The 26,966-nt window shown below is 42.1% G+C and overlaps 1 protein-coding gene across 4 annotated transcripts; it reads right to left on the bottom strand.

The window, feature by feature from the left end:
- On the bottom strand, positions 1–25,986 carry ZBTB49 (zinc finger and BTB domain containing 49). 4 transcript variants are annotated; one of them, XM_084857130.1, is made up of 9 exons: positions 25,675–25,986; positions 21,584–21,723; positions 17,457–17,628; positions 12,080–13,179; positions 8,500–8,546; positions 6,962–7,035; positions 4,990–5,072; positions 4,373–4,534; positions 1–2,821 (listed from the first exon to the last, which is right to left on the bottom strand). In XM_084857130.1, the coding sequence occupies exons 3-9, from the start codon at positions 17,606–17,608 to the stop codon at positions 2,157–2,159; spliced, it is 2,283 nt and encodes a 760-aa protein (XP_084713256.1). In that variant the 5' UTR covers positions 17,609–17,628; positions 21,584–21,723; positions 25,675–25,986; the 3' UTR covers positions 1–2,156. The 4 variants fall into 4 exon arrangements, with proteins under 4 accessions (XP_084713256.1, XP_084713253.1, XP_084713257.1 ...); XM_084857127.1 differs by having other exon boundaries at positions 25,790–25,986; XM_084857131.1 differs by lacking the exon at positions 21,584–21,723.
- Between the last annotated feature and the right edge of the window lie 980 nt (positions 25,987–26,966).

The following is a 26,966-nucleotide window of genomic DNA, read 5'->3' as shown; positions in this document are numbered from 1 at the left end:
GTTTATTTTGGTGGCAGCATTTAAAGGTGTTATATCTGAGGCAGCGTTCTCTAGCAGTGAGGTCTAATTGGAAACGTTAGGAAAAGCTGTGGCAGTGAGTTCCATAGACCCAAGCTTCAAAAGAAAGTCACATGTTCCATTTCACATGGTGAGATAATCTACAGAGTTTCTCTCACATGTGGATGTTAGAACAACATTCACTGACCGCTACAGCATCTAACTAGAACAAGCCCAGAAACACAGGACTCCATAGAACAAAACTCAAACTCTAGTCATATGCTGGGAAACTGAACATAACTTGGGAGCCTCTCTAAATGTCTATTAGTAAAAGATACATTGGATCAATAATTTGAATAAGAAATGAAAGAAATAACTAAACTGGGAATCTTAAATTTTAGAAATAATTTGGGAGGAGTAAAGGCCAGGTTTATGAACACCTGGTTTTAAACATTTTATTCATCATTCTAAAAGAAAACATTTCATAATCCAAAGGTGATCGGGGGGGGGGGGGTTCTGAATGTTTCTGTCCTTGTCCTCCCCCCACCACCGGCCTTCCCATCTCTACTGCACTCATGTGAGCAGGAGTGGAAAAGATAACCACTTTCTGAAGTCTGTCAGGGCAAGGGCCTATGGAGTGAGCTATAAATTGGGCTTTGGAGAGTCTATGGTTTAGAGTGGCTTTAAGGGCGCAATCCTATGGGGATGCCTCCAAATGTGGAGGCTAATGGGCATCCTATGCAGGGTGGGTGGAGCGTGGAGGCAATTGTTGCCTCTTTGCGCCTCTCACCCTGCATTTCCACTAGACGGGCAATCACCCATCTAGCTGGGGCTCTATGAAGAGGGAAGGAAAGAGGCTGGGGAGGCCGGATGATTTTTTGTAATCTGGCCACCCCGTCCCCTCCCACCCATGGAACCGCCCCTTTTCCCTCCTCTCTGAGCTCGCTTTTGCGTAGAGGCAGCTGGCGCAGTTCTCTCTGCACCAGCTGCAAGGTGGCGGGGGAAGGGATGGGAACCTCATACTCCTGGGTCCGGGCTCTGTCTCTGGCTTTAGGATCCAGGAATCTGAAATATCCTATGGCCCCCCAGACTCTGTCTAGGGGCCATAAGATTGCTCCCTAAGCCACACAACCAAGTCAAGGTGCAAAGTCTCCCCCAGGCCCTGGGACCAAAGGAAAAGGAAACATTGAGCCCATTTCACTCATCACTACTTTAAAGTTCCATAACGCTTTGTGTCTGTGTGTGAGGGACCAAGCCTAGAAAAGGAGCTGAGCCTGACATGGCACACACTCCAACAAGAGCCTGGCTACACTCTACATTCATCATGTTAAAAGTAGCCACGTGTCAGCCAGACTTTTGACTCCTGTAGTTTTCCCTGGAGAGAGGAAGAGAAGCTGAATGCTTTTCTCCGTCCTTCTCTGCTTCTCTCTCCTTTGGGATTAAGAGGAGTTGGAGTGAGGAGCAGGGACCCCATGATCTCCTCCAGCTTTCTTTGGGGGGAGCGTCACTTGCCACAATGAAACAGGTGGGCTCTCAGGCCACTTATCAATAACTAGTATCTCGGCCAATCTAAGACATTACAACGTCTGAAGAAAATCCAAATGGTGCATTTCACATACATACTAGGGTAACCCAGCGGGACACTCTCTTGACAAACCTCACTAAAATGAACTGGAGCACTACTGTGAAGTTCTTTGTGGAATGTGCTCTGTGGATGAGATTTACTGGCCTCCCGCTCTTGCCACCCCTTAACAGCACACAAAATCTGTCATCTGACCTTGATCATGAAGCTTCCAATTTGTATCTTGCCTCTGTCATGAACTCACTAAGAGCGCATTCCTATGTGTGTTTCGATAGAAAAAACTCCCACAACTCCCAGCATCCCCCAGCCAGCAGAGCTGAGCTAGCTGGGGAATGCTGAGACTTGTAGGACTTTTTTCTATCTAAACATGCATAGGATTGTGCACTAAATGGCTTTAGGTGAGCCACTCTCTCCTCTACCTACAGGGATAATACTGACCTATCTTACAGGGGTGTTGTAAGGATGATAAAGTAATATATGTGAAACACTGAATATTCTAAAGCACTACATAAATGCTTTATTATTTGATAAAAACACCTCTGTCAAGTACAGCCTGACAAAGCATTAGCACAATTTGTCACTGACCCAAGTCACTCTCATTCTGTAAAGTCTTCATTGCTAAACCCCAGAGCGTCACACTAGAGAAGAACGGCCCTTCATTGTTTCTGTATTCAGCAGAAGATACACGGCTACTCAGTTCACCGCAATTGCTGCCCAGGGTGCTCATGGAGGAGCGAATCATGGGAATAACATCAGACTGAAGAGGTTCTTCCTCAGGTGGTGGATCCATTTCTTTATAGGAGCATGGACGATTAGGTCTTTCCTGAGATTTGCAGAGTTTAATAGGATCCAAACTCAGTTTCGGTTGGTTTGTACAATCATCCTGTTGCACTGTGGGTTGCACCTTGCGGAATGTTACCCCAGGACTGTCAACTTCACTAGACGAATTTCCAGTTGGGTGGATGGGAAACTTCACTGACACTGGTAATAAAGTTACTGAAATTTCTTGGGTAAATGAATCTGAGCTTTGGGACTTCTCAAGGTCTGAGATTTCCACTGCCTGAGTAAACTCATCTAGTGTATTTGGACCTTCATTACCAGCTTTACAGTGGATTTTTTTGTGTCGACGTAAGACAGCAGAACGACTGAAGCATTTATTACAAGTTTCACAATTATATGGCTTTTCCCCAGTATGAGTGCGAATGTGTCTTCGTAAGTCACCAGACCCTGCAAAGCATTTTCCTATAAAATAAGAAAGGATATTTAGATATTATTTCTTCCTACAAAAATCAGCTATGTATGCAGAATGTTGCCTTGCACATCAGTTTCAAATTACTAATGATCTTTTCCAAAATATAAATAAAAACTACAAGTAATTACATCTGCAAAGTTGGAAATAACTATTGCCACTGGAAAGCAGTGAAAAGTACCTATCCTCAGTTTATACATTTTTTTCTGAAACAGAATCAGATCCTTTTGCAAACCATCCTTTTGCAAACCATCAGATCCATTTACACACCATCAGATCCATTTACAAACCATTTGCATATTAATGCAAATTAATATAACAGAAAACAAAAAGAAAGAACATGATCTCTTAAAAACAGTCAGAAGACCACAATTGTTTCAGGTATTTTCAGGAGGAGCTGAATACTTTAGGCTAGACAGAGGTTCTGTGCTGAATTGAAAAAAAATCTTTAAAAATTCTAAAAATCAAACTACAACCTGAACAGATGACTGTGCCACCAATGTGCTAAGTCTGAATAGCAAGGGCATATAAAAGCATTCTCAACTGCTCCACAATCACAGAACTCCCTGCACCTAGAAGTCTGTCAATGTCCAAAGCTGAATACTTTATGGAAGAACTGTAAAACTTTCCTCTTTCGGGTATTCAGTGGCAGGGATGGAGTAACTTTTATTTAATTGGGTATATTGTTTTTATTGTGTAGATTGGGTATATTGTTTTTATTGTGTTTATTTTTAACTGTTGATACCAGCTCTTACAAAGAAGTGGGACAGAAACTGAACAGAATAGAGGAGATTGAGAAAATGCAGAAGATTAATTTTATGCCCAGAAAGCAACAGCAACATGCAGAAACCAGTTCCTGTGAGTGAACCCCCTTAACCTATTATTACTATATAGTTCTAATGTATTTGGGTGACCTCTACACTTACTAGTATATGATGTATTTCATACAGTTTTAATTTTAATACTTTGCATTAATGTTAATGTATGTTTTTAATATATTTGTGTTAGTGATCCTGAGGAACATTACTTACTACATTCAAACACCAGCTTGAAGAATGCCTCTTCCTTTGTTTTCCTGCTCTTAGTGGCCAGGATGGAGCCCTTAATTCTGAGCTCCAACATGAGACAGTGGAAGTAACTGAGGCATCTACATAAGTACAAATGGATACCTGGGTAATAACCACAAGATAAACCCAAGATAATGTAATTAATGTGTTGTGGTGAGAAAATTGAGGAGTTTTACACTTTTAGCCATGATTGTATTTAATAACTCATGAACCTCAAATGTGGTCCTATTAATGGCATATGGAACAGCCTATAGGACACCTCTTGCTCTTTTATTATGGCTGTGCCCATTAATTCTACACTTGATAGAGCTTTGGGGGGGTATTATTGTGCCCTTGATTTATTACTTAGTTGAATAATATGTCCTATATTTCAAGAACAATTATTGTTACATACCTGTATCTGAATCATGTGTTTTAAAAACATGACTGCCAAATAAAGAAGTTATTGTTTTAGATGGAAAATTAACACAGACTTACCACAAGCTGAGCAACTGTATGGTCTCTCTCCTGTATGTCTGATCCTGTGCTTTACTAACTTCCGTGGTAAGTTAAATGACTTTCCACACTCATCACAGGTGAAAACTTTTTCTACTGTATGGTTCTTCTTGTGTTCCTTTAAGTTACTGAAGTTACTAAATCCTGGAATGATGTAGGAGAAATAGAGAAATATTGCTCACATGAGAAATAAGAAAAATATTGCTCACAAGATACAAACCACAAAAGGCCTCCACTATGCTGATGTAACTACTTCTCCCCACACCAGCACAGGCAAACCCTATCCATTCCTGGGGATGTGAGACACAGCATGGCCCAGATGCGCTGTGACCAACTGCTGGTGCTCCAGCTTTCAGGCAGAGGACAAGACACCACAGAAGACAAGAGTGTGTTCTTACCAGTCACAGTAATTAACACTGTCAATTGTTGCATGTTAGCTGGGCCATTCCATTTCTCAAATTCAAGGTATGGCTGAGGTTTGCTTGAGCTGGGGAGGGCCAGACCAGGGAGGAGCACCTATACTACATGGCACAGTGGGGTTGTGGATTAGCCCTGCATGCAGTGTATTCCTAAATCCTGAGGGTTTTACTCCAACATACCTCGACCACAAATATCACACAAGTGTGGTTTTTCTCCAGTGTGAATAATAATGTGGCGCTGGACATCCCCAGATGCAGCAAACCTGTAACACAATTTAAAAAGGTCATTTAAAGTTTGGCTTAAATATTTTCACAACGGAGCTTCAGTGGCCCACTGGCATCAATTTATGAACTAGCACTTCCACATGGAGGCTGTGCACATGGCCCCCACACCATTCCTGTGACTGCAACAGTCTGCCCTCTTTCAAACAGTCATAATTACATGAATGTTAAGGGCCACACTGAGGTGAACGTTCAGTACAATTGGTGCCTGGAATGTTGTGACTTGCAGCAGCAGTCGGGCACACTCCTACATCTGACTGAATGGGCTTTTAAATGTATGAATCGGGACTGTGTGTCACAGAGGAAGCTGCTACATTCAGCACTTGACCATTTTCACAACATTTAAGACAGCTAGATAGATGGCTGCAGTTCTGAAACAAACACAATCTAACGCCCCGTGCTGCCACACATCTCCTCCAGCTTAAAATGCTAAAATAGTGTGAGTCACATTCATCATAAAACATTCAGTTCTACCATCATGTTATTTATTTCTTTAGCTTATAATTGAGCCTGAAAAAGTTTACATATGGCCATCAATTACAGTCTTGTTAAACAAAATGAAGCAATAATGATATTGTAACGGAAAGGTTAAAAAGGGCAAAAAATATGTCACCTTCATTGAGGTTTTGCAATATGTACATTAATTCAGTTTAATAGAGTAATTATTGGGTTAAAAGCTAGACTAATGGAAGATTTATGACTCTTTACTCCAACAGTTTATGAATAAAATGGCTTTTGTTCTAGGACAAATCTCATTTTAGAAGCATATGATAAATTATTAGTTAACTGAACACTGTCTTTTGTTGGATCCTGCAAGTCTTTGAAGGGCCTTTGACTTGTCAGATTGTCATTCACTTGATGGTGCTGTGCTGACAGTGTTCCTTTTGTTGTTGGATTTTCCTGGTGGTGCTGATTTGGCCTTCTAGGATACTGGGGGTGGGGAACCTCTTTCAGACCATGGGCCAAATTCAATTTTAGAAAAGCTCTCAGGGTGGGACCTTCCAGTGGTGGGTGTGGCCAAAGGCAAAAGGGGTGGGGCCAAAATACACAGAACATAGTGTAGCTTAAAGCTCTTCCTGCCAGCAACTGAGCCTGAGGAGGGGCATTTCAACCTTTTAGAACAGGGGAAAAACTGCACAAAAGCTGGGAAACCACCAAATTATTGGTGGTTGGGGGAATGGGTGTGTGGCCTTCTGGGAAACGCAAGAGGATCAGATTGGGATCCTGGGCCTGGGGTTCCCCACCCCTATGGTATACCAAAGTTATCCATCGCAGCTACCTATAATCAATACAGATTAACAACCTATGGGTATATATTTTTGCTTAATAAATTCCAGAACAGTTACAACAGTGGCCATATTCAGACATCATATTCCCAATACTCCAAACCACGGTTTGAAGAACTGGGAAGAAGGATCAAACTTGAGCACTCCCTCCTTCTCCTTTAATAGAAGATATCTTGGTTTTCTCAAACCACAGCTTGCTGTACTGGAAAATTGTGGCAATCCCTCCAAACCAGGATTGTAAATCAAAATTTATTCTAGTTTGCAATCCTGGTTTGGAATGACTGTTCAAACCAGTTGAAAACGTTTAAGATGACCAGGAAGTCTTCATTAAGGTGCTTAAAGGCACAATCCTATGCATGTTTAGACCGAAAAAAGGCATTCAACTCCCAGCATGCCCCATGCTGGCTGGGGCATGCTGGCCCTAAGAGTCTTTACTAAGGTGCATAAGAGAAAGAAGGAAGGAGTGCTCAATTGCTTATTCCCAATCCTCCAATGTTTTATGATGAATGTGAATCCAAATCATAGGACATCAGAATATGGCCAATACTATAGTTATTATGCAGGAGTTTCACAGTCATACAAACCTTTTCCCACAGATTTCACAGATGTAAGGTTTTTCACCAGAATGCCGACGTAAATGCGTCTGAAGATTACCTGCCTATAAAGATAAGTGAAGGTTTTTTTAACACAGCTTAACTATCAGATAGGTCATGCTGATAAAAATTTTATGATTGGAAATGAGGATCTTGCTTTGGCTCTTGATGTTAACAATATGGCACTTGAAAAATAAAGTCTTCCAGTACTGGGACCAAGGTGATACCATTTAGAGTAGAAACAGGCAGCTTTGCTTGTACCCAAAGAGCTACCACAACATCCTGTGCAACCCTGCTTGCCACTAAAAGTGTCAAATTTTACCCAGAGCATTGCTGTGCTTTTGTTTGAAGCTGCAGGCATTAGGAAGGATGGGTCAGAAGAGGCTTCCCTTCCCTGCTGTGCCTCCCTGTTGTCATTTTGGCACAGGGGAAAGAGGCAACACCTGAGCAAGGGGATAGTGGGATCATTGTACTAGTGCTCTGAGCCCTGAATCCATTCCTATGTCCTGCTCTGCATTCTGTCCAGAGAAGACTAGGAACTATAGAAAATTTACACTGCACTCCCTAAGGCAGTGCCTAAAGTTTCTGTGTAGCCCTAATCTCATTACAATGCTACTTTTCTTATCTTACAGTCTTTGTAATAAAGATATAGGGTTGGATCAAATGGTGTCCTTTCACCAGCGGAAATGAAACCACTGGTGGAACCAATTTTCTCTCCCCCTGAAGCCCCCCTGCATGCCCTCCAAATCTGCTCTGGGGGGATTAGTTGAGTCTCTAGAGCAGATTGGGGGGGGCATGGGGGCTGCAGGGGGAGAAGATGGGTCCATTCGTGCAACTTTGGATCCAGGCCATACTGAAAGACAGAACTATTCATTTACTGAAGTATAGCATAATGTGTGTTTTACTTACCCAGTGTACCAAAAAATAAATAAATCGCAGATTTGGAAAGAAACAAAAAGAATGGGGAGGATAATATTTAGGAATAAGAAATTAGTTCTAACTCAAGTTGTATTTCATTTCCCCAATATTTTTCAAACCTGAATATCTTGGTTTGAATGCCCAAAATAAGCCAACAACAACAGGGTTACTTGATAGCACTTAAAGGGAGGGGGACACATTCAGTTCTTTTTTTCAATTAAAGAGAGGATAAACATTCCTTAAAATTTCTACTCCATTTCCTACAGCACTGCCAAAAAGCCTTGCCCATTTTGCATAGGAGGTTGCCTTATACTGGTTGACACTGACTGGCTTCCCAGGGATGTTTCCTAGTCCTGCCCGGAGATGCCGGGAATTTAACCTGGGACCTCCTGCATGCAAAGCGGGTGCTCTGCCACTGAGCTGCAGCCCCTCCTCTAGGAGTCTGAAAGTGAGCGGGAAATGGGGCAGTTGTTAGAACAGGAGTGCAGAGCCTCTTTCAACCTCAGCATGCCTGTGCCATAGAAGCAGACAGTCCCAGGTCGCTGGATGGCACGTAAGCAACAGCAGACTCAAATACAACAGAACACTTAAAAATATTATTAAATTCCTACCTGTGAGAAACATTTGCCACAAATGTTACATTCAAATGGCTTCTCACCTAAAAGAAGAAGCAATAATGTTTTGCACTTCCAACAGTTGCAGCTAAACACAAATTTGAAATTTGCCACCAAAGATATTCTGAATTTTATATTAAGCATATTTGATTAAATGTTTGAAGACAAACCTTAAATAATGTCACCAGTGAAATAATCACTCCAGCTGCATTCCATTAATCCTCACTCCACAGAAGTGTCAATGAAGCCTACAGAACAAAACCAGGACTAGTCCCAAATGAATTGTTTGCTCCATAGTATTACTTTTGGGTTGGATCTATTTAGCTGCAAGTGGCTGGTGGAAGTGAACTTCCCCCCTCCCCATGGCAGTTCCTCCAGCCCCCCAAAATGCTACACTAAATGGGGTAGGCTATGGTGTGGGGAGAAGGAAAAATTGGGCAAAGTCACTTCCTAGGAGTGAAGCAGGATCCCCCAACTCTTGTAGCTTTTTCAGAGGGCCCAAGGGCTGCTGTGGGGAGGAGAGAGCGAGGAAATCTGTTTCCTTCAGCCAAGCTGGCCGCACCTAAATCTAGGTCCAACCCATTATTTCTACATAGTGTTAACTAGCCAACAGATGGCAAGACCATTCAGTGTAATAAAGGAAGTATCTCCCCCACAATGTGAATGGGGCAACTGTGTGCATGCACAGGAGCATCAGCATCCACAAATCAGTAGATCAAGGGTGGGAAACTTGTGGCACTCCAGATGTTGCTGAACTTCAATTCTCATCAGACTCGCCTAGCATGACCAAGAGTCAGAGATGATAGGAGTTGTTGCCCTCCAGATGTTAGACTACAACTTCCCCACCCCTGCACTAGAGTGAAGCATCTTCAAGCCATTCCACAACCACTGCCTCCCACATACACCAGGTAACTATTCTGCTTTTTGCTGTCTCGCCCATCCAGTTCCAGTCAGCTGAGAGTTCAGCTTTCTGACATTTCTCTGCTAAGTCTCAATCTTGTATGGTTTTATAAATAGTGCAACACAAGCATTATGTATGTTCTAAAATATATTTTAATAGTTTAATCCTCTTACTTAACAATGTCCATCAGTACCTTACCTCATATAAGCAACCTCTTAAAAGTCAAAAAGTAGTTCAAATAGAGAACTTTGGGGGAGGTTGACTAAGGCTGCAATCTAATCTCACCTTATTAGAAATTGCTCTCAAGTAAATAATACTAGAACTGCACTACAAAAGTCACAAATTGCTTATATATTTACTGTATTGTACTGAGCTGACTACATCCATTTTAACACTGCAAACTAACAGATCAACTAAGCGTTATTTAATTCATCAGCAGGAGCTGCAACTTGGATTAAGAAAATACTAAAAATATCCCTTTCCTCCTAAGGGTGGTAGTTTTTACTTAATAAACAATTATCTTTACAAAGCACCTTAACTGACATTTTGGTTATATGTGCACTGTGATTTTTTTACTTGACTGTTTGTTTAAATCAACTAAACATTCTCTAATTGGTTGATAGTACTAATCAATTTTATATACACTGGAAATAGACTTAAGCACTTTTAAGTCCCATTCACTTTCAGGAGGAGTTAAGCACATGCTTAACTAGCCATTTGAAATCAATGGTCCTTAAAAGCGCTAGACTTTGGCTTGATCATGCTCATTGTTTTTCAAGTCCTGTGTATTTCACAAGACAAATATATAGCCCCTCACATTTTATTGTAATTTAACTAGCCCTTTATATAATGGATGGCATTCATATCCTACATCAGGGGTCTCCAATCTTTATTTGGGCCCACTTGCCTTTTTGAAAAAAATGTCCTGGGTGCCACCACAAATTGGCTGCCAATCACAAAAATGTTGGGAACACCCCCTTATCTATGTTTGTGTGTGTGCACGAATATGCAACCTGTGTGTGCTACTCAATCTGATGTTTCTTTCTCTCTCTGGCTCCTTTTCCTTGTTGTTTCTCTCTCTCTCTCTCTCTCTCCCTCCCCACTTTCTTTCTTTCTTTCCTTCCTTCCTTTCCTTCTTTCTTTCTCTCCCTGGCTTGCTTGCTTGCTTGCTTTCTTTCTTTCTTTTTCCTTCCTTCCTTCCTTCTCCAGGGCTCCTTCCTCCCTCCCTCCCTCCCTCCCTCCCTCCCTTTCTGGCTTCTTTCTTTCTCTCCCTGGTTCCTCTTTCCTTCCTTCCCTTCTCCAGGGCTCCTCTTTCTTTCCTTCCATTTGTCTCTGGCTTCCCGCCCCCATCCATCCATCCATCCATCCATCCCTCTGGCTCTTTTCTCTTTCTTTCTTTCTTTCTTTCTTTCTTTCTTTCTCTCTCTCTCTCTCTCTCTCCCCCTCCCTCCCTCCCTGTGTCTCTGGCTCCTCTTTCTCCCTCTCCCCAAGCAAGTGAATAGAGCAATTTCTCCATTCATTTGCAGGGGGCAAGAAAAAGACCCCTGCTCAAAATCAGCTGGAGGAGAGCAAAATTTGCCAAGGACCCTCCTGCCTCAAGCATGCTTAGTGGGGGTGAACTCTCCACCCAGCTGTTTTTCCACAAGGACGACTTCCCCCCTTCCTAAACGAGTGAAAGAAGGGATCGCTCCATTCACTTGCAGAGAGGGAAAATAGCTTGGCGGGTGCCTCAGCCTGGCCTTGTGGGGCACAGTGGAGCCCATAGGTGCTGCACTGGGGACCCCTGTTCTACATTGTTCCTATTCCCAAAAGCCCTGTAAATAACACAGTTCAATACTGCTGTTTTACTAAGGCTTAACAGGAACTTTGATGACTAAGTGGGGTGGGGAGATAACAGGAGTGGGGAATGTGTGATCCTCCATATGTTGAACTGCAACTCCCATCAGCCCTAGCCATCATAGCTAATGGTGAGGTATGATGGGAGTTGGAGGGCCGTATGTTCCCCAGCCCTAACTTAAAACATAATCCTGTATATACTTACTCAGAAGTAAGCCCCACTGAGTTTAATGGGACTTATTTCCAAATAAGTGGGCATAAAATTGCTTAGCTGCCCAGTGAGTCCACAGCTAAGGTAGGATTTCTCCCATGATTCTAAAACCAACACTCCATCCAATGGAAGAATCTGATTCTGTAAGCACTTTAGCATCACTGCAAATGTGACACAGTAAGATCATACTGACATAGGTAAAGGAAAACAATGAAAGACAGGACTTTTACAAACCACCTTGTTTTCTTTTCCAACTGTCTATTAACATTAACGTCAGTTGCAGAGTAACAGTCATATTGCTTCTATAAGCTATATGCAAAACTACATGGCAAAGAATAAAAATGTATTCTGCTGTTCATGCAGGAAATAATGGCAAAATGTCAAACATGTAATTTTGTAAAAATTGCAGTGACTGGCCTTTGTCAGAGAAATGTGTTTACCTTTGCTGAGGGCATATGATCTTTAAAATCATATTCACTTGGATGATTATCTGATCAAGATCATGGAATTAGTATGATGGACTAACATAATTGCTGTACCATGTCTGTCTTCAGCTGCTAAGACTGTGTTCTATCTGCCTTTCAATTTTGTAATTAAACACTGGACCTGAAAGTGTTAAATAATTGTACCTGTATGAGACCTTATGTGGAGCTCCAGATTGCTTGGATGTTTAAAAGCCTTTCCACATAATGCACAAGGATACTGCCTCTCTGAAAGGAAAATCTGCAACTGGCTACCTGGCTCAGAAGGCTCTTGAGAGGGCTCAAGTTCAACACTTTGCACCAAGCATTCTGAACTAACCACATGTTTAGCTTCCTTCCTTTCAATAGCATCAATATTTTTCTTTTTTGTGCTACTTGGCCTTTCTAACTCAGTTTCCCTTGCAATGTCTCCATTAGCAATTTTAAGTACAGAAGATTGTTCGGGAGACTTTTGAGACCGTAGGAAATTCATTTTTTTAAGATGTATGGCTTTTTTAAGCCTCATCTCTTTGGTTGGCTGTAAAGATGTGACTTCTAAATCTTGATCCTCGGAGCGCTCATTTAAGGGTTGAACCAGAAAGGATGGTGGTAAGTGACTGGATGATTCCAAAACACATTCAGACTGATTGACGGTGCATGAACCATTCTTAACTGTGTTTTGTTCTGTAGAGGCACTGAAATCAAAGGATGGTTCTGGTAATCTCCTGTTGCTGGGACAAGTAGTTTGCTTGTAGAACTGTTTGCTATAAAAATTACGCAGTTTGTAATGACAGTTTGGCTGCTTAAATGAGAGATCTGTGCAACTAGCATCCATGGAATCCTGTTTCTGTTTATTTATATCACCAGATGGGATGTGAAGTGCAACAGGCTGTGGCCCATGTAGATGATGGTCATCCAAAGCTTTACAAGGTTCCACAGGGGATGAACATACACGCAGTAAATTAGTACTATAACTCTCACAGTTACTATCTTCAGCCAAAGTATTTTGCAATGAGAAGGTATTATTACAAGGCATACTGGCTGGCTGCTCTACAGTGGTGGAGGATTTTAAAAATGAGCGACACATGTTCAAAACATTTTGCACTTGTAGACATAGTGCAATATCCAACAAAGTTTGTGCATTGTCCTGGTTGAGGTCAAGATGAGATGTGTACATATAGTCCAAGATCTGGCCTATGCCACCTACATTTTTAATATCCAAATGAAAGACATCATTCTTCTGGCCTGAAGAATTTTGAAACAGGGTCCTAGGAAGGAAGAGCACAACCTTTTAAAAGGTACAAGAGTTTAAAACTGCCAATCTTCAAAAACATTACAATTTTTTTTTTTTAGTTAATATACCAAGTGAAACTCGTGGTACTTACTGAAATCTCTTATTTGTGCAGTTTCTATGATGGCTATTTAGGTTATAATTTCCCAAAGAGGTTATTTTTTGAGCTGTCACTTACAATATTTTATATAGGAGCAGTTAGGTCAATGTTTTTTAAAAATCCCTCCTGCACAGAATTAGGCTACAATACACAAATGGTCTATTCTGGAGTTATGCCATGACTTGGGAAACTATGTGAAGCAAAGTGGTTTGTAGATTAAAGCCTTCGCTCTCTTTCTCATACTTGCATACATTATTCCTAATGATGTATGAACTGTATTAAACATTTTACTCAAAAATGCGATGGCATAAAAACAAGAAATCAGGAAAAAGTGGCTTTGGAAATTTCAGGCCCTAGATATATATGTATATTGTGCCATCAGTGCTCAGTACATTCTACTATTTCTAAATTGCACCATCCACAGGCAGAAATTGATATTTATGAGAATTTGGTTTCTTTATAGCACAATTCTATACACGTATACTCAGAAGTAAGTATAATTGAGTTCAGTGGGGTTTATACCCAGGTAAGGGAGTTTAGGATTGCAGCCTGATAATCTCAATTTCATTTAAAAAGAAGGCAAGTTTAGTACCCTTAAGAACGCTAAAATTGGCTTGAATGTGTGTGGGCTATGACTACTGAGATCTCAGAAACCCAGGTAGGATGGTATTATACTGAGTAGGTTTTCCACTGATAAGAGAGCAGGGTTTCAGGATTCTATACCACTTTTTGTCCATAGGTAGCACAAGCAGAATAACTTATGAAAAATAAGCAAATATGTGTAAATATTTTTCATTTGTATAATATACACAGCACCTAGAATTCAGCTTTCCTTGGCATAGATTTTTCTTTTTTTAGCAAATGGTGTATACAATGCAACTGAATTGCAGTGTATCGTTGCCACTGTTGACAGCAGCTAGTCTGAAACTACTTATAAATTTGCTGATTTCGAAGACCAATTTCAGCCTCCAACACTGACTGATGAGAAAACATTCAGATGTTACCTTTCAATTCTCCTGGATAATTCACCTTTCTAAAGGGACTGAAAGTCTATCCTCAACCACTAATAGGAGTTCTCTTGTTCAAGGCTCCAGATAGCTTAGAAACCAGGAAGTGATGCTCAGGGCTGCGGGGTGGGGGAGAAATTTAAACTTTTTAGAAGATGAGAGGAAAATACATCTTTTTTCTTTCCCATTCTTTATGGAGAATGGAAAAGGGAGAAGGTATTCTTGCTCCTTTCTGTCCATATAGTGTAAGAAGGGGAAGGTTTAAACCACATAATGTCTGCACCCTATGAACCTGCTGCCCACCTCCAGGATATTTAAGAATCAAGGTGGCTAATCCCACCACCACCACCCAAGCCTTGTATTTTCATTTTCTCCAATGACATTATCAATATTCTGTACATCAGAAACCAACTGATCATAGGCCCTGGTCTGGCTGCTTTGGAATTTTTTTAATTGTCTTTTCCTTCATCAAATTTTTTTTAGCTAAATTATGAAACAGTACTACTATTCAAATGATTAAGGATTGGCTGATTAAGCTTTGAGATGCAGCTGCTTAAAAAACTTACAGGCTATATTAAATCAAGGATTAATAAAAATCAATTGCATAAACTTCAAAACAAAGGGCATGTATTTCTAAATTTTTCAAGAGACTACCAACAGACTTATGGTTTGGAGAATACTGTTGTGTAAGCGGAAATAATTTTGCTATGATGTAATTAAATGTCTGTTTTATAAAATATTAATACACTCTCTCTTTTCATTTATAAACACATATACTTCTGCAGAGTCGGGGAGCAGCCTGAGCATGCAGAAACCACCATCTGATTTTTGGGTGGCCCTGTTTCTCTGCCACAATGATAGGCATGGGGCCACTCAAGTTTGGTACTAGAGGGAATGATAATGTTTTATTTTTAAAAAATAGGAAGCACAAGCTTTAGTAAACTTTGTTAAAAGGAGTAATATGATTAGAAAGACAGAATGATAATTAGAAATTGAGGATAATATATTGTTTTTATTATAACCTGCCTTGTGAGTCTAGTCTAGACTGAAAGGCAGGTTACAAATTGGCTAAAATAAATAAAATAATCCTCCAACCTTTAAAAAAAAAACAAAAACCTATGGCTTCTGGGTCAACTTTTCTGGTTCATTGTCTTCCATTGATGATGTGCAAGTCAGTACATCAATATGCTTGGTGAAACCTGGATCCTTCAGGTACCCTGGCCCCAATCCATGAAGGGCTTTAAAGGTTTTTTTAAAAAACTTTATATTGAGCCTAGAAACAGACCAGGAAGCAGGGCAGTTGGTGACATGCCAGTGTAATAGGATCATAGCGCCCAGTCCCAACTGACAAACTTGTAACTATATTTTGAACTAAGAGAAGTTTCTGAGCTGTGTTCAGAGGGAGCTCCACATATTACATTAGTCTAATCTGGAGGTTACCAGAGCATCTGAGCCCAAGCTCTTTCTGTCCAGGTAGGGTAGCAACTGGGGCACTGATCTAAGCTGTTAAAAGGTACTCCATGCCACAGGGACAAAACTGCACCTCCAGTGACCAATAAGCACTCCCATACTATGAACCTGTTCCTTAATGAGGGGTGCAACTCCATCTAGAACAGGATGAACACCAGTCACTCAGACAGATGAACCACTCACCATCTTGTCTGGATTGGCTTACAGTCTATTGACCCTCAACCAGTCCATTACAGCACCCAAGCACTGCTTTAGCACTTCCTCACCTGAATTAGATGAAAAAGAGAAACAGAGTTGGGTGTCATCCACATATTGGTGACACCGGACCCCTAACCTCGAAATGACCTCACTCAGCAGTTTCATGTATATGTTAAAATAGCACGGGGGACAAGAACGAACCCTGCAGGATCCCATAATATAAATATCAGGGAGCTGAGCAGTAGTCCCCCAGCACTACCTCCTGGAATTTTTCATCCAGGTAGGAACAGAGCCACAGCAGCACAGTGTCTCCAGTTCCCAACTTGGACAGCTTATCCAGAAGGATACCATGGTTAATGGTATTGAAAGCTACTGAGTTCAGAAGAATTAACAGCATCACACTCTCTCTGTCTTTCTCTCAGCATAGGTCATCCATCAGGGATTTGGCCACTGTGGTGCATGACCTAGTAATCTTCCAACTGTAGGACTGTAATGTGCTCCACATGGGGCTGCCCTTGAAGGCTGTTTGGAAACTACAAATGCCTTAAAATGCATCAGAATGACGTTTAGCATTAGCTACATGGAACACATAACACTGGTTTTGTATGAGCTTCATTGGCTCCTTGTTTGCTTCCAGGCTAAATTCAAGGTCCTGGTGCTTACCTTTAAAGCCATTAACAGTCTAGGACTAGGATACTTGAAGGAGCACCTGTTCCCATACATATGACTCAAAGATCTAGCACAGAGAATCTTCTGATGGGTCCATCATTCGGTAGATTGGCAAACACCATGGACTTTCTCTGTGATGGCCCCCAAACTGTGAAGCAGTTGCCCACAGAGATGCACCAGTTTCAGCATCAGGACCCTTTCAAACTAGCTGCAAAGAACTCTCTCATTAGACAGTCCTTTTATGACTTTGATTTTATTGAGTTTCACTGACAGCTGTATAATGTCCCTCTTAGTGAGTCTGTAAAATTTACTGTTGCCTTGAAGTGTATTTTATGGTTTTAATTGTTTTACTCTGCCTTGAGAACTATTGTATTGAAAGACTGGTTATACATCTTCCAAAAATCAATCTAACCCAGGCACTAAGAGCCAGTTCATAGAAGTGGTGACACACACACCAATGTGATCACCTGAGAAGTGTGTGGGGTTGTCACAAGCCTGTCTAGGATTATGTGAAATTCTAATTTATATTTACCAGTGACTCCGCAAGGATGATGTATTCATGGCTGCCCCAATTTCCATTTCAGCATATTAATCTTTTCTCTGTGTCTATGGACATCACCATTACTTCTTTATAAACACAAAACACTTCTGTCCACACCAAGGCCTTTATATAACTTTTGCAGCACAACCCTAAATATGTTTATTCAGAAGTCCATTGATTTTAAGAAGACTTCCAGGCATGTTTGCTAAGGAGTGGGGCCTAAAATGCACTATATATAGCTTTCACTACACTATTTTTGACTAACGTACCTGAAATATTGGCTGAAAGCAGCTAACACATTTTTATGTGCTTTGAAACAAACACCTTTGACCACCAACATGCAATCGCAGAGAAGGCCTTGAATGCGTTGATCATGGAGCTGCTGAAGAAGATGACAGCTGTGGCTGGCAACAGCATCCATGCTAGTTATGCCTTAATTACCTACAATAATAGAAGATAAAACATCTGAGGGAAGCAGAGTTTTACACTGTAACAATCACTGTGGGAAGCCATGTATTATAATAGATTTATTATACACAAAAGGTCTGTATGTTACATTGTAAAATAATTAATTCAAAGATTTAAGATGTTGCCAATTTCACAGCACACTATCCACACACAAACATGTGACAATTTAACATACCACTTGTGCATACATCCTATGGATTATCGTAGAGAGAAAAATTCACAAGCAAATGGAATTCTTTCCCTTCCCAGAATTGGTGTTACACTCTAGTCCAGGAAGATATGAACAAATCAAATGTTTCTTTATCCGGAACCACTCCAGCAATTAAACAGAGGTGTCAGCAGAGTACAACCATCACAGAACCAGTTCAACTGACTGGGAGCCTGTCTCTTTCCCGCTTCCCCCCACCCCCACAAGTTCTACGTGGTTTGTATTTAAAGTGACAGAACACATTAACCATCAGTAAAGGCAGAACTTAGGGCAGACTGTAAATTAACACAAAAATAAAACAGTCTCTAATTACATATCGCACTGATAACAGGAAACAACATCTAGAGACCAATCCTACTGGATCATGGCATTACGCACAATCCAGAGAAAGTGTAGCAAAGGCATCTACATGGAAGTAAAGTCTGCTGAAAAAAATTGAAGCGAGCAGATGATAGAGAAAACCCTTGCTTCTATCCTCAGTACAAGTTGCAAGAAAGGGAGTAAGACTGGACTCAAGTGTTGTGCAGTGGGTCCGGAAGCAATGTGACTGCAACTTAAGTTGTGTGGGTGTAGTGCCCTGTGCTGGCAGCAAGATGGATATGGGCAGGGAGTGGGAGAACCAGCATACCAGTAGCTTAGGCAGAATCCTATGGCATGGCATGGGTCAGTCCTGGTACAACACTGCACAAATGAGTGATAACTAGGGCTGCAATGTTTAATCAATGAGATCCATCAATTAAAAAGCCTTTTAGTCAACTAAAAATTAGTCAACTAATTTGGTAAAACTATCAAATTAATTGGATAGAAATTTTAAAATATTGTTAATACATGTACTTATAAAACCTGTAGATGACAAGCACCATCTTAAGATATGCATTTCCCCTTCTCTCACACAGGAAAGTCATTAACAGAACACATACATGATGTCTAATGTAGGAAGAGACTGCTTTCGCCTAGCTGACATTTCCGAAGGAAGGTTGCCATTTGAAGCTATCTATACAAACTGTGGCAAGTTCTTGGTGGTATGAGGATACCAAGTCATCTTGTCTGCCTCCTGAGGAATCTGTATAACGACCAAGTAGCAACGGTAAGAACAGACCACGGAACAACGGACTGGTTTAAGATTGAGAAAGGAGTACGGCAGGGTTGTATACTCTCACCCTACCTATTCAACCTGTATGCAGAACACATCATGCGACGTGCTGGGCTTGATGAATCCAAGGCTGGAGTTAAAATCACTGGAAGAAACTTTAACAGTCTCAGATATGCAGATGATACCACTTTGATGGCTGAAAGCAAGGAGGAGCTGAGGAACCTTCTGACAAAGGTGAAAGAAGAAAGTGCAAAAGATGAGTTGCAGTTAAACCTCGAAAAAACCAAGATTATGGCAACCAGCTTGATTGATAACTGGCAAGCAGAGGGAGAAAACATGGAGTCAGTGACAGACTTTGTATTTCTAGGTGCAAAGATTACTGCAGACTCTGACTGCAGCCAAGAAATCAGAAGACGTTTACTTCTGGGGAGGTGAGCAATGACAAATCTTGATAAAATAGTTAAGAGCAGAGACATCACACTGACAACAAAGGTCCTCATAGTTAAAGCAATTATATTCCCCGTAGTAACCTATGGCTGTGAGAGCTGGACCAGAAGGAAGGCTGAGAGAAGGAAGATAGATGCTTTTGAGCTGTGATGTTGGAGGAAAATTCTGAGAGTGCTTTGGACTACAAGAAGATCAAACCAGTCCATACTCCAGGAAATAAAGCTAGACTGCTCACTTGAGGGAATATTAAAGGCAAAACTGAAGTACTTTGGCCACATAATGAGAAGACAGGATACCCTGGAGAAGATGCTGATGCTAGGGAAAGTGGAAGGCAAAGGGAAGAGGGGCCGACCAAGGGCAAGATGGATGGATGATATTCTGGAGGTGACGGACTCGACCTTGGGGGAGCTGGGGGTGGCGATGGCCAATAGGAAGCTCTGGCGTGGGCTAGTCCATGAAGTCACGAAGAGTTGGAAGTGACTGAGTGAATAAACAACCTAAGTCCCCCAATGTAATAAGCAGGTGTGAGGCATATGGGTAGGGAGAATGGTGGGAGTAAGGTTACCAACTGCAAAGAAACTGAGGTAAAACTGAGATAAAAGTTTAGCTGTTATGTTTTGTTTCAATAACTGAGGGTCCAAATGGGTTAACAGTAAAAGAAAAATGTATGCTTTTTACTCAAGGCTTGTTCCTGAGGAAAGCTGCACAGAAAATATTTGTGCTAGCAAATTACCAGTTACTGTTACCACTAAGAGGTGAAAATTAAGCCAGGTTTATGTCCTTATATATGGATCGAAATTGGAGCCATCTGACTGGAGAATAACTGAACATTCTAAGTATGCCCATTGGTCCTAAGTCTATACAGAGGTGGGCTGACGGAATGTTGGCCACACCAAAGCAGGTTGGTTGGAGGATATAAGGAGCTGTGGAGAGACATCTGGGGGGAGTGTGTCCGGAGGAGTCTGACAGGAGAGGTTGCCTGGGGAAGAGTCATTAGGAGGTGTCTTTGTGAAAGGCTGGAGAGCCTGAAGATGACAGCAGCCAGAAACAGCAGCTACAAGACCAGGAAGGCCAAGCTGAGAGCACGTGAGGCAGATGCAGAAGAAGATCTGCAAGTGGGGAGAGGAAGACTGGAGCAGCTTTTGAAGGGAAGAGCTGAAGCCTGAGTGTCAGCTGGTGGCGGTGGTCCAAAGACTGAGCAGCAGCTGGACCAAACTGAAGATTTCAGGAGAAGCCTGGTGAACAACCCTGAAGGTTCTAGGTAGAAGTCAAACCTGCCCAGAAAGAAGACTGCCTTTCAAGCTCTCATTGTTAGGCCTGTGAGTTAACTGGGGTGGACCTTGATAACGGAATTGGTTATGGATAGGAACTGGGGCTTCTAACATCCGATTGGTGGTAAAAGTAACTGTATAGAAACCTTGTTTAAAAGTAGTAACATTCTTAAATAATCTCTCTTGTTTTTATTTCTTTTTAATAAAATACTATATATCTTTGTTTACTTTCCTAGTACCTCTGAGCTGTTTTGTCTTATGCATAATGATCAGCTACTTTAAGGGAAAAGGTGTATTTTAAATAAACAGGTGTAGTTTAATGGTGGCAACAGAAATGAAAGGAAGGATTGCTCAATTGTGAGGAGTGATCTTCCACATTTGGGGATAGTGGTGGGATTGCCCTACTGTGAAGGCCTCCACCCTAAGGAAAGGTTCTCCATACCAACATCTTGATTTTACTCTAAACTGGGATTGTAGGAGCTGGGGGCATGGGACTATTCTAGGAGCCAGGCCTGGGTGGCTGAGTGTACAGTGGTGAAGTTTTAGATATGCTCACTCCAATTGCTGCTGGTCGGTCGCATCTGTGGGAAAAGGGACACCTTGGCAGCTGCTTGCCAGAAACATTAATGCTGCAATCTTATACAGAATTACCTAGGAGTAAGTCCCATTGAACCCAATGGGGCTTACTTCTGAGTAGACATGTACAGGATTGCACAGTAAATGACCTTATGGAGGAGGAGCAAATTGATTACCAGTGAGATATATACTTTTTAGGTTAGTTAGGAAGAGAGGGTTAATGAAGTACCCAGTGGTATTTCTTGATAATCTGCAAAAGGGGGGAAGGGCTACATGAGGAATGTTGTTTTGGACCATGCCAAGAGAGCAACAGAGAGCATTCAGGTTCCCTACCCTATTTCTGCTGCCATCCAGTTGTAAGAGTGTATGGCATTAGCATGTTTTGCCTGTAGTTGGGCGCTGCGGAGGATTTTGGATAGCCAGGTACATTCGTGGGGGGAAGAAACCAGACAGACCACATTTTGTCTGATCACCTGCAACACATACAACAGTTTACAAAATTAACTATCATTAACTTTAAACAAACCATCATTTTGCTCTGAACTCTGTGTCAATGTATATTTCTTACTTCAGAATTATTGTTTTACCCATATTGGGTTGAGTTCAAGATCTGCCTTCTGAGAAAGGAAAGGCTCCACTTGTGGAAGATCCTCTGCCCAGTTTTTGGAGATTGCCCCTTCCCTCTCGCACCACAGCTCACCCTCTCTTCTACCCACTCATTTCATCTCACATGACATGATGGAGAGCAGGGCCTGTAATGCCTATCTCAAGTGCTGAGCAGGTCCATGTTAAAGCAGTCGGTGCCTGAAGTAATCTGGTCCTACTCTGTTCAGGGCTTAAATGTTAACATCAACATTTTACCCCCTTCAGCAGGGGGCTTCTTGACTTTCTGTGTACCATTTTCAGGTGTCTGGAGGGGCTGCTGTGGGACAGAGGGGGTGGGGAAGTCTACCGGTGGGGCAGTAGCCCAGTGGCAGTGAATACGCTTTGCACATTGAAGGTCACAGGTTCAATCCCCAGCATTTCCGGGTACGGCTGGAAAAACTCCTGCTTGAAACCCTGGAGAGCTGCTATCAGTCAGTGGGGTTGTTCACCTGTAACGGTGGCAAATTGTGGGTTAATTAACCCACAATTTGCTGCAATGCATACCAGACACGTTCCACAGCCTATTTGAATATCCACCCCTGGATCGGGGGTTGCTACATGGCATCCAAACCTGGACCCTATTGGTTAATAATGGCTTAAACAATCCACAGTTAACTGAACTACTAATTGTAGGTTAACTGTGTGTTGTTTAACCCACAATTATCCTATAGATTCGGACATCACGTAGCAACCCCTGAATCAACCCAATCAGGGGTGGGGTATTCAAAATGGCCTCAGAACATGCCCAGCATGTGCTGGTACAAATCCTGGGTTAATTAGCCCATGATTTACTGCCATTACGTGTGAACCAGGTCAGTGTCGACAATACTGAGCTAGATGGACCAATGGTTTGACTCAGTATAAGGCAGCTTCCTACGTTCCACTTCTGCCAGTGCAGTTGTTTCAGCATAAATTTGGATATAACCCATTATCAATTTATATCCTACCTTTCTGTTAAAACAACTAAAGCAGCTTACAAAAAGAAAAACACATAGCCAAATATAATAAAATCCAATAAAATTCAAAACACTAAAATGGTAGCACAAAAACATCAATAAGTCTAACAATACAAAACATTAAAAGGCCGCAGACAATTCTAATTCCTTAAAACAGAAGATCACACACTATTAAGAACTAGTTGGAATTAAGAAGTTTTTACAAGCAGCCTAAAAATGGAAAGTTAAAGAGCCTGGAAGACCTCTACTGGGGAAGAGTATTCTAGAAAAGGCCCTTTCTCTCACATGACATGATGGAGAACAGGGCCTGTGATGCCTATCTCAAGTGGTGGGCAGGTTCACATCAGAGCAGGTGGTGCCTGAAGTAACCTAATCCCTTTAGGGCTTTAAACGTTAACTGACTTCAGACACCAATTTGTCACCTCTACTGCATCTCTGGAATTGGAAATGACAGGTAAAGCTGCATGTCATCAACATATTGATAATACCTCAGCCCAGACCTCTAGAGGACATCTCCCAGAGGTTATATAAACGTTAGCATGGCAGACAAGATGGAATCTTGAGGTACCCCCAAGCTAAAGGCTACAGGGTACAACAGCATTCTTCTAGCACCAACTTCTAGGAATGGCCATCCAGGAATGAGCAGAACCATTAAAGAATAGTGCCCTGTAATCTCATCCCCACAAATATGCAAATTTAATCAATTCAGTGACTAACACTCATAGGATTAATAGATTAAGAGTGCAATCCTATAGATGTTTAGGCTGAAATGAATCCTACAACTCCCAGCATACCCCAGGCAACTGTGCTGGCTGGGGCATGCTGGGAGTTCCAGGATTTTTTCTGTCTAAACATCCAGAGGGCTGCACCCCAGGATTTCTTTTATCAGATGATAACCCTATCGATAATCAAAAGTCAATGTATTCACCCAATGGTGAGCCATCTTTACACCAAAACAAGTTGGAACAGGAGCACAGACTGAAAGACTCTCCCACATTTCCATAGTCAAGGGCTGCTCCTTAAGTTAACAGAGTCGGTGAAGATTGAATCTATGATGCTGGCCTTGTAAGGGAGTTGCTCTTGAAAGCAGGAGGGCTGGGCTCTAGTCCCACAGCTCCTGAGTTGCTTTTTTTACCCCCCCCCCGCTTCTATACTTGTATTTGCTTATTGTATTGAAATATATATATATATATATATATATTTAATTTCAGGCAGATGACATATTTAAAATACATTGAAAAAATACAAGTCATAACTTCAACAATAAAATAGTAAATACTAAATTAATTGCAGCACTAAAATACACCAGTTAAACAATTCAGATACAATGTCTAATAATCACATTATTCCCATCTAAGTGCAGGAAGAAAAGGAACCTGGTGAATTTCCCCAGGGAGAGCATTGTACAGTTTTAGTACCACTATGTAAAAGGCTTCTTTATTATGCCTACACATCTCTCTCTAACAGGGCACTGAACGTGTCCTCGTCCTAGGCTTTTAGGAGCTTTAAATGTTAATCGCAGCTGTTTCAATTTCTGATGTCTCCAAGACTTGTATTTCTGGGCTTGGAAATGCGAGTCTCTGGGGCTTGAAATGCTTGCCCCTCAAACAAGGGGAGCATTACAATTCCCAAATACTTCTCCAGCTCAGATTAAAATCTAAATTAGAGAAGGATTTCCCCCCACCCAATATTTATTGGGCTTGTGCTTCCCTAGCATCAGCAAGTGGAAGGAAGGGATGGAGACCTTTCCCCCAATTCCTTCTCAAGCATGTAGCATGCTGCTATGCAGCACATCAGGCTGCAAGCAGTCCCTGGGAAATAAGCAACATACTACATGTTGGATAAGAAAGGAGGAAAGTCCTCTATTCCTTTCACTTGCCAAAGCACCAACCTGGTAAATGGGTTGGGGGAAAGAGTGATCAGTGGGTGGGTGGGGGTTTAGGGGCGCACAAGCACTCATAGCTCAGAAATGTGATGTATTTCCTGATTGGGGGAGGGGGGGAGAATAGTTTACCTTATTCCCAAATCAATCTGATTCAAGCAAGGGGACCTCCCTCAATCCCTACTTAGAATTGGGCCCAGAAACAAATAATCAACTAATGAAGATAATATATAGTCTAAGTTATATGATACCAGCACCAGGGGATCCCTTGCTGCTGCATTTTGGGCCAAGTGAAGTTAGTCCTTGGGTTACTGGGGGGGAGAGGGCACCCTCTGTTGTTACTCTATATAGCAACCCTTAGAGGCACACAGCCTCAGCCTGAGGTACTAGAATTTTTGAAAACTAAAGTTGGCAACCCTGAGTTCTTGAGAACACACAACCACCAAAATCACAATCATACATGCTATACACTGGGGGAAATAAGAGGGGGGATGGCATGTGACAGAAAAGAGATAAGTTGTCTAAGGCCACAGTCCTATGCAGACCTACCTGGCAGTTAATTTCACTGAAAATAGTGGGACTATTTCCCAAATAAGCATGCATATAACTGGATTGCACAAGATATGGCCAGCAGGGAAGGTGCACAATAGTTTTTCCTGCCTCTGCTCCTGTGCCTTAATAGCAGCCCAACAGGCCTCTTCCTGCTCCATGATTTTTCCCTGTTGTATCACGTGTATTAGGTTTTCTAGCAGCTGTGCCAGGGCCCTGTCTATTCTGCTCTTTGTACTTGTGAGTATTTTAAGGTGATGGTGTGGAGGAAGCTTTCCCCCTCACTTCAGCCCCATGCTTCGTAAAGCCTCGCCTGCGGGCAGCATGAGCCTAAACAAACGTGCAGATGTACGTATGTTCTCAGTCTACAATTCAACGTGAAGTACACTTACTAGGCCGGAGTCCCATTGAACTCCACGGGACCTGCTACCGAATAAACATGCTTCGCATTTGACATTACGCTCGGGAGCTGCCGCGGGTCCCTCAGGCCCAGAGCGGGAAACAAACCTTGGCGGACCGTTGCTGCTGGCCAGGAGGCGCCGGCAGACAGCTGGCCAGAACGCTGGGCAGTCATACACGCTCCCGCAGGGACCAGGCGCGGCTCGCTTTCTCGTTCCTGTCCTCCTCCTCAAGCCAAATCTCCGCGAGCACCAGCCCGAGACCCAACGCCGCACTCAGGCTGGAGGGCGACCCGTTTCTTGGGTGCACCTTCCTGTTGTCGCTCAAATAAACATAGACTTAGTAACTGAGGGTGCAATCCTGTGCATGGTTAGACAGAAAAAAGTCTTACAACTCCCGGCTGGCCGAGGGATGCTGGGAGTTGTAGGACTATTTTCTGTCTAAGCATGCATACGATTGTGCCCTAAGAGCACAATCCTATGCATGTTTAGACAGAAATAAGTCCTACAACTCCCAGCATCCCGCAGCCAGCTATGCTGTGCGTTGTACGACTTTTTTCTAGCTAAACATGCATAGAACTGCGTCCTAAGAAAGCCAGTTTCTTGTTTCAAAGCAACGTCTCCGCCCCCGGGGGGTGGATGTGAGAGCTGCTCATAGGAATCAGTGAAGACTTTCAGAATTTTCCCCATCCCTTTGATTGAACGCTAGTGTATACACCCCGCTCCCACAAAACAAAAGGAAAGACAGGAGTCTGTGCTCCCTGCTACCTTTTGTTTTCATGTGAATTTTTCGGGGGAGTTTTTAGACATTTCACAGGAAAAGCCAGTGTGCTGTAGTGATTAAAGTGGGTGGTGTAGTGGTTAGAGAGTTGGGTTGGGAGATTTGGATTCTAGTCCCCACTCGGCCATGAAGCTCACTGGGTGACTTTGGGACCAGTCATTGACTCTCAGCCTAACTTACCTCACAGGGTTGTTGTGAGGATAAAATGGAGAGGAGGAGGACCGTGTAAGCCTCTTTGGGTTCCTTGCAAGAGGAAAAAAGGGAGGATATAAATGTAATAATATTTAAAAATAAATTTAAGAGCCCAGTGCAGCGGCTGCATGCAAGTCAATGGAATGCAAGGCTCCTGTGTGCAACTGAGCTGCAGGTTTGGGTTGGAAGGAGTATCAATCTCTCTCTCTCTAACTTAATGTTTTTGTATCTCTGTAGAAAATATAGATTCTCCTCTATCCCACACCACATCCCCATGATCTCAGCTCAGCATATCACTTTTGACATTTCCAAT

This window comes from Heloderma suspectum, chromosome 5, assembly GCF_057233095.1.
Source record: "Heloderma suspectum isolate Gila_16-S chromosome 5, 16-S_ref, whole genome shotgun sequence".
NCBI lineage: Eukaryota > Metazoa > Chordata > Lepidosauria > Squamata > Helodermatidae > Heloderma > Heloderma suspectum.
This window is presented reverse-complemented; position numbering and strand designations above follow the sequence as displayed.

Coding starts and splice junctions, on each gene's coding strand:
- ZBTB49 (XM_084857130.1), bottom strand. CDS start 17,608: ATGGATGCTGTTGCCAGCCACAGCTGTCATCTTCTTCAGCAGCTCCAT. Junction 4,535..4,989: donor GTGTGATATTTGTGGTCGAG/GTATGTTGGAGT, acceptor ACATCATTCCAG/GATTTAGTAACTTCAGTAAC. Junction 2,822..4,372: donor ATACAGTTGCTCAGCTTGTG/GTAAGTCTGTGT, acceptor CTTATTTTATAG/GAAAATGCTTTGCAGGGTCT.